Here is a 7,660-nt window from a genome sequence, read left to right as displayed (position 1 = left end):
CTTGGCCCATCCCCCTTTGTGGGTAAGCGCCATCCATAAAAGGCCATCAGCATCAGCATCAGCTTCCACGCGCATAAGAAGAGCTAGAAGCCACCGACACGCGACGTGCTGGGTGAAGGTCACCCAGAACAAGAACGTTGACGAAGCAAGTCAGCCATAAACTGACGCATACAGAACGTTTAGTGCACCGGATCGTGGATCACGGCTTGCCTCTATGCCGAGAGAGGACACGCTGCGGTCGGCCAAGGACGACGCGGCGGCCCAGGAGACGGGCGCAGCCACGCACCCGGTGAGCTCGGCTCCGACGTTCGTCCTCGTAAGCGATACCCGCATGTTCATCCAAGAGAACGTCTACGCCATCCTGGGTCACGGCAACTTCCAGCGGCGCCTGCTCTTCACCGGCATGTTGTCCGTGACGGTGCTACTGCTGCACGCGTTCGCCAACTTCCTGATCGGTCGCGACGTGGACCACTGGTGCCGACAGCCGGACGATCTGAGCCACGTGTCCAGAGAGACCTGGAGGAACACGGCCATACCAATCGAAGCCGACGGCAGCCACAGCCGATGCACCGTCTACCACCCAGCCCTGCCGACGGTGAGGATTATCGCTTCGCTGCAGGGAGTCTAACTGGAACTACTTCCAGATTTAAATAAAAAAGGCTGCAAATACCGGTGATCTAATACATCACCGACCGTTGGTAACTGCATAGTCATAACTCGTACACTGAACCCAGTTGAAGATTAATGACGTGTTATAGTACTTATTTTTCATAATGCCAGCATTTCTAGACACTACCCTAAGCATTGCTGTCGCAGTTGGGCTTCTCGACTTGCTTGACATTAAGTGAAGTCTTGGTGGCATCCTTGCGCGGCCCCTTAGCGATAAGCGGCAAGTGAAGGAAGTGGCACGAATGTCGGCGTTTCCTATACCCTTAACGACCTTATGTTGTGACGTTACCATGTGCCGTCGTCATGATGGCATGTATTATTGTCTATATGACGCAATCATCACGTCACTTTTTCATATTGCATTGTGGCTTGGTCAAAAAAGGGATGATTGCCTAAGTAGTGCACGTTGACGCAAGATACAGAAAGCTTCATTCGGGACAAACAGTGCAGTTGGTAGACGTTAGGGTAACTTGATGTGTTTCTCTCATACTATGCCTCATTATGGCTTGCACAATATTTGGCCACGGATTGTATAACATAATGAGTTGGCAATTGTAGACTTTCTCCTTAAAGAGTTAAAACGATGGCACAGTGGGGTTTTTTAGAACAAACCTTTTTTTTGGGCGCCTGACTTGTTAGAAGTTACACGATTTTCATGCAGCCTGAGGCTACTGATTCACGAAGAGCGGAAATTTAACAGCAAGCCCTGTTATTTCACGAGCAAATGAAAAGAATTGACAGAGAACTTTCCTACAGAAGGATCTGCGTACTGTTGAAGTCGGAACAATATCATAATTATTCTCGTTTGTTTGCTCTGCACCCGCAACTAGCAGGACAGTCTATTAAATCTGTATTTTTTCTGACTTATCTGCCGCGATAAGCCTGCAAATCAGATACTCTGTAACAATGCTACTGCCCAATGAAAGAGACGCGTCTTACATATCACCAAGTAGCGTGCTCCCGAATTTATGGTTCTCGTCACCTACTACTAGCATTTCGTTCTTCGTGATAAGCTCGGGAATGCCCATGAGCTTAATGCGTTGTTTACCTCTCAGTACACCTTCACCCTGCAGATAATTTCGCCATATTTTATTACCATAATACATATATATTAGAGAACGTTTTGCATCTTGTCAGTTAATATTGTGTACACGGTGGCGACAAGTTAACTGTTAAATAACCACTAAAAAACAATGCATCCTCTTGAAGCCTTCCTCATACCCCCTCAGTTAATGAAAACCTTATGAGTGTGCATGTGGCTGACTACTCTTCTAAAGGATTGAAAGAGCACCACTTTGCAGCAACTGCACACGGTCAGAGTTTTATATAGACGCATGTCATGTGCATATATTATTGTAGGTAACCAATGCCTCTTGTGCTTATTGCACTGGGTTACCTGTGAGTTTCATTGTAAGGTAATGCACGTGTTATCCACCATGCTTCTGCCAGATCCACTAGAATAGGTCTCTTAAATTGCTGAATTTTTTTGTCTTCGTATTTTTACAATTACAAAATAGAGATGACACGTTAAACTACACAGACAGAATGTTAATGAGTGCAGACAAGGATTACAAGGATAGTATAGAGGACGGTATTACTAGTATTTTTAATGCATGATTGTGAAGACATAAATGTGGACGAAAAAAAGTTTTTTGCTGGCAAGGACCGAACCTGCGACCTTGGAGTAATGCATCGGATGCTCCATCATCAATGTTCTACCAACTCGCTGACGTAGATCAGTTTGCCAAGAATAGTGCTTCTCTGTTTGTTTATTCTGAAGAACCATTGCTTCAGAAGCGGGGTTGCCTTTATAAGTGTGAAAAGGGTGGCTACTTTCCTTTTTTGTCGGCCAGGCTTTAGCTAGATAAAGTACCTGCTTTGAAAGGCCCTAATTAAAATACCCTAACTTGCAGTCTTACAAGCCGAGATATATTTTTAATACGCAAGATATATTCCTTATTCTCCCGGCCGGACGATGCCGTGGAGATACGCTCCGTGATTCCATGCTACCGTTGGGATTACGACACCCAAGACGTCAGCGACAGCATCGTGAGCCGCTGGGACCTTGTATGCAACAAACGCTGGCTCTACAAGTTCACCATGATTGCCAACATGTTGGGAGCCGCATTGCTCGTGCCAGCCGCCGGCTTCGTGTCCGACCAGATCGGCCGCCAGCTGGCCATCCTGGGCAGTGCGATTTGCCTGCTGGCATGCAGCGTGGCGTGCAGCGTTGCGCAAACGTTCGTCATGTTCCTGGTGACCCGGTTCTTTGTCTCTGCAGCCAGCTGCTCGGTTCAAGTGCTCATGTTCATCCTCATCTACGAGGTGACCGGCAACCAGAACCGGGCGACCTACGGCGTCCTGGACACAGCACTCGGCACGACCCTAGTACCGCCAGCCTTGTACGTGCTCTCCATTCAGGAGCCCCACTGGGTTATGGCGCACTTAGTGCTGCTGTTGCCCACGTTCATGCTCGTTTTCTGGTGCTTCCTTCTGGACGAGTCACCCACCTGGCTTCTCTCGACGGGAAATCCTCGCGCCGCGGAGGCAGCCGCCGTGGCCGCTGCCACCAATAACGGCCTGAGTGCGCACAAGGCGCGGGAAGCCTTCCGGGCGCTCGTCGCTCACATCCAAAGGCGGGACGCCTCCAACCAATTTGTCATGACCGTCGGTGGCAGCGACATGTTCATGCACGAGCCTCTGTTCAGTTGGGGCGTCATGTCTGTCCTGCTGTCCTGGTTCAGCGTGAACCTCGCCTACTACGGTCTCGTCCTTCAGAACGCCGATACCGGACACGTGTGGCGCACAATACACATGGTCGTCCAGGCGTTGCTCTACGCGAGCGTCTGTTGGTACATCAGCGACCACGGACAGCGGGAGACGCTCTCAATACTGCTCGCTTTCTTGTGCGCCTCCGCCGTCACTCACGCTGCCGTGTCCGTCACGATGGCGGGCCCGCTATCCTCAGCGGTCGCTCTCGTCGTCGAGAGCCTGGCGTCCGCAGCGCTAAGCGTCAACTACGGCTACACGGCGGAGGTCTTCCCCACTACCGTGCGGAGCATAGGCCTCACGATCTCCTACGCGTTCGGTCGCGTAGGGGTCATCGTGGCCTCCGTTATTGTGGTTCTCTGGGGTGGTGCCAATGAAGCCGATATGCCGCTCGATGTAGCGGTGGCTGCGTTGGCTCTGTTGAGCGCCGTTTCAATCCAGTGGCTGCCCGAGATATTTGCCAGAAAAAAGGAGAAGTCTTGCTGCAGCAGCGAAAAGGAAAGGAAGGAAGCGATCCTGGCGTCACTGTCTTCCACCATCAAGACGACCAAACACCCATTCAACACCCACCGAAGGTCATCGGGATCCATCTCTGCGTCGTCTTCCAACACACGCACACTAACGGCCCGTCCACCAAGCAGCCTATAGCTGGATATACTGTCGAAGCAGCCTCCTTGTATGATCAAGCGAACACATATTGTTCTCTTTTTAATTATTTATTATTTTTAATACCACTTACGTTGATAAAGAATAATTTTTCTTGCGTCATACATTTGTTCGGCCTGCCTTTTATTGCTTTTTATTAAGGCTTGGATATAGATACTTTTGTGGAACTTCCAGACAGTCGTTTATGAAATATTTTGCGTGCTTTTGTGGGCTATAAAACGTTCTGCGAACCATTTTGCAGCACACAAATTATTGTTAACACACGCACTCAGTATTATCATTTTTATTGCATTTATAGAAGAGTATAGGCCCCGTGGAGTAAAAACGCCTTCACTTCCAGAGCCCCTCTTTGGAGGCTCAGCATACGAGTGCACATAACATGGCAGCAGCCTGCAAAGCATTGATGTGTATTAAATGAGCTGCCCTTAGCAAGTGTTCAGTTATAGTCCGTATAAAATACTGTAGCGATGCTGAAGTACATGGACGAGGCAAACAAACGTATCATGTGCGAACCTGTGCCCACAACTTGAAGTGAATGTGGTAGCTGAACTGCGCGTTAGTAGAACACAAAAAAAGTCGGCTGTCTCCTTTTTTCTCTCTGCGTGAAGTCTGAGCGCGTGGCGCATACGAGCTGAATCCTGTCAGCAGCTCGTGCTACGATGCTTTCTGCGCATACATACCCTGTGCTCACCAGTGAAGGCGCGTTATTTACTCGGGCAAGATGCCACGGCAATACTATGTCTTCGATTTGTGTAAGCCATCGAGCGAATGAAGCGCAATCTCTTAGTTACAATGAGCACATCCTAATTAGCAGTGGACAATACTTGGCAACTTGCGGGATAATAGTGCGCTTCATAACAAAGAAAGGAGGTCTACGCGTATCATCGCGTATACATGTTCTGTTAGAGCAATCGATTATCATGGCATATGGCAGGATAAATTGCAGAAACCACCTCACCTTTTCTCTATTCACACACCGAAGTCGACAAGGCAGTACGTAAACGCTTTGGCGTCCAAATAAAGCATTGAACATGAAGTTTTATTAAAAGTGCGAAAAAAAGATAAATGCGTATATTAAGTAACGATAAAAACTCTTGAACAGCAGACGTTGGTGTCCGGTGTCTCCAAGACGTTTCAACAAAAGTAAGTTTTCGACATTGACCAAATTTTGGTGACGGGGTTAGGGAAGGAAACTTTTGTGCGTGTCTTTTGAAACTGATTGTACATATATAAGCACAGTTGTAAGGCTATTGCCTGGTTGTCCGAGTATTGTGCTCCCCACTCTGTTTCTCTCTGCATAATTTTCATTGTTCCACGCTCGTGCCCACAAGGTGATTGCCCCTATTCGTTACACATTAACATGTCGTTATGAGTTCTTGTAGGGCCATACACTATCCACAAACGTAGCCTTGCGCAACCAGTAGAGTATTGCGTTCATCTTCTTTGCATCGTATAACAAAATACTGAGACACTTAATGGCGAACGCCTGGAACTAAAGTTACATAATTATCAGGAACACGGCAAGCAAAAGCCAGCAAAGTGTGCACTCATCAAAAGTGGCGATGTGGGCTTGTTGGTGAAACATTTGACAGAAATTTATGTAGCGCGATGCGAAAAAACGAACACAGGAAAAAACAGACTGAGAAGACAGAGCGCTACTAACATGGAAGACAGAGAAGACAAAGCGTAGTACCGCTCTGTCTCTTCAGTCTGTTCTTTCCTGTGTTCATTTTTTCGCCTCGCGCTACATAGATTTCTTTCAAATGTGCACTCATAGTGTACTATTGCTATCTCTACAGTTGATGCAGCTGCATGTTAAGCTAGCGTGCTTGTAGTAAATGTTAAGCTAATGGTGCTTGCTTATCATTTTGCTTCGCTCTGGCCCTGCCGCGGCGCTCTACTGGCTAAGGTAGTCGGCTGCTGACCTGCAGGTCGTGGGATTGAATCATGGCTTCATCATCGAGCCCTTGGGCATCTACCGTAGTATTAGTAAAGAAGGAAGACGGCTCATGGCGTTTTGCGTTGATTATCGCCACTTCAACAAAATAACGAAAAAAAGACGCCTACCCTCTACCACGCATTGATGATGCCCTTGATTGCCTCCATGGCGTCACCTTCTTTTCATCACTCAACCTCTGATCTGGCTACTGGCAAATTGCTGTAGATAACATGGACCGAGAAAAGACCGCCTTCGTTACCCCTGACGGTCTTTCCGAATTCAAGGTCATGCCGTTCGGTCTCTACAACCTTCCAGTGATCTTCTAGAGAATGATGGACACGCTCCTGCAAGTATTTAAATGGTCGACATGTTTGCGTTACCTGGACGACCTGATCAATTTCTCAATTACCTTCGCAACTCACCTTCAACGCCTTTCGACCATTTTATCCATATTTCGACGGGCAGGCCCGCAGCTCAATTCCTCCAAGTGCCACTTCGGTCTTCGTCAGATTATCGTGTTGGGTCACCTTGTTGACGCTGCCGGCGTACGACCACACCCGGTGAAAGTACGTGCTGTAACGAATTTCCCAGTCCCACGCGCTGTCCGTGATGTCCGCAGTTTTGTGGGCCTCTGCTCCTACTTTCGCCGGTTCGTGAAAAACTTTGCGGCACTCGCACGGCCACTCACCGACCTTCACAATTAAGACCTCCCATCTTGTTGGGGCCCTCTTCAAGCTGGCGCATTCTATCAAGTAATCACCGCTCTAACAACACCTCCTATTCTTGCACATTTCGACCCCGATGTTCGTATACAGAAGTGCGAACAGACGCGAGTGGGCACGGAATCGGTGCAGTTATGGCGCAAATTCAGTGCGGCAATGACCGTGTAATCGTGTATGCAAGCCGTAACTTTCAAAGTCTGAACGCAATTACTCTATAACAAAACAGGAATGTCTAGTTCTTGTCTGGAACGTCCTCACTTATAGGGTCGTTCTTTCCGTGTCATAATAGATCACCAAGCGCTGTGTTGGCGTTCTTCTCTGAAGGACCCCACTGGACGACTTGATCGTTCGGCATTACGCCTAGTGGAGCATTCCTACTCGGTTGCTTACAAGTCTGGACGTCTCCATTTGGACGCCGATTGCTTATCCCTCTACCCTGTTGATCAGACTGACAAATCAGACATCGAGCCTGGTCTCAGCGTCATGTCAATGTCCTAGTTTCTTCAGACTGGTAATGAACATCGTCGCGATGCTTCCCTGCGACAACCTATTTACTGTCTAGACTCTGCTCCGAACGACGCGTCGCTTCGCATGTACGTCCTCTGGAATGCCATGCTGTACCGTGGTATCCTTCAGCTAGATGGCCCTGAGCTCCTTTTTGTTGAGCCTAAACATTTGCGTTCAGCCATGCTGCACTAGCATCACGACGAGCCAACTGCTGGTCATCTGGGTGTATCTCAGAGGTACGACCATGTGCGCCACCGCTTCTTTTGGCATGGTATCGCCAGTTCCGTTCGCCGTTACGTGTATTCCTGGGATAAATGTCAACGTAGGAAGCGACCTACTGCGCCCTCGGCTGGAGTCTTCAACCAATCTCCATCCCAACCGAACCTTT

General features: G+C 48.5%; 1 protein-coding gene across 1 annotated transcript; it reads left to right on the top strand.

The window, feature by feature from the left end:
- The first annotated feature begins 214 nt into the window (after positions 1-214).
- On the top strand, positions 215-4,086 carry LOC142791145 (solute carrier family 22 member 7-like). The gene is made up of 2 exons (XM_075885448.1): positions 215-595; positions 2,617-4,086. Exons 1-2 carry the CDS (start codon positions 215-217, stop codon positions 4,084-4,086), a joined length of 1,851 nt encoding a protein of 616 aa, XP_075741563.1.
- The last annotated feature ends 3,574 nt before the right edge of the window (positions 4,087-7,660 follow it).

This window comes from Rhipicephalus microplus, unplaced genomic scaffold (genome assembly GCF_043290135.1).
Source record: "Rhipicephalus microplus isolate Deutch F79 unplaced genomic scaffold, USDA_Rmic scaffold_147, whole genome shotgun sequence".
NCBI lineage: Eukaryota > Metazoa > Arthropoda > Arachnida > Ixodida > Ixodidae > Rhipicephalus > Rhipicephalus microplus.
Note: the sequence above shows the minus strand (reverse complement) of the source record. Positions and strands in the feature narration are given on the sequence as shown.

Excerpts from the sequence above, each read along its gene's own strand:
- LOC142791145 (XM_075885448.1), top strand. The coding sequence starts at position 215 with ATGCCGAGAGAGGACACGCTGCGGTCGGCCAAGGACGACGCGGCGGCC. Across the intron at positions 596-2,616 it reads ACCACCCAGCCCTGCCGACG|ATATATTCCTTATTCTCCCG; the intron begins GTGAGGATTATC and ends TTAATACGCAAG.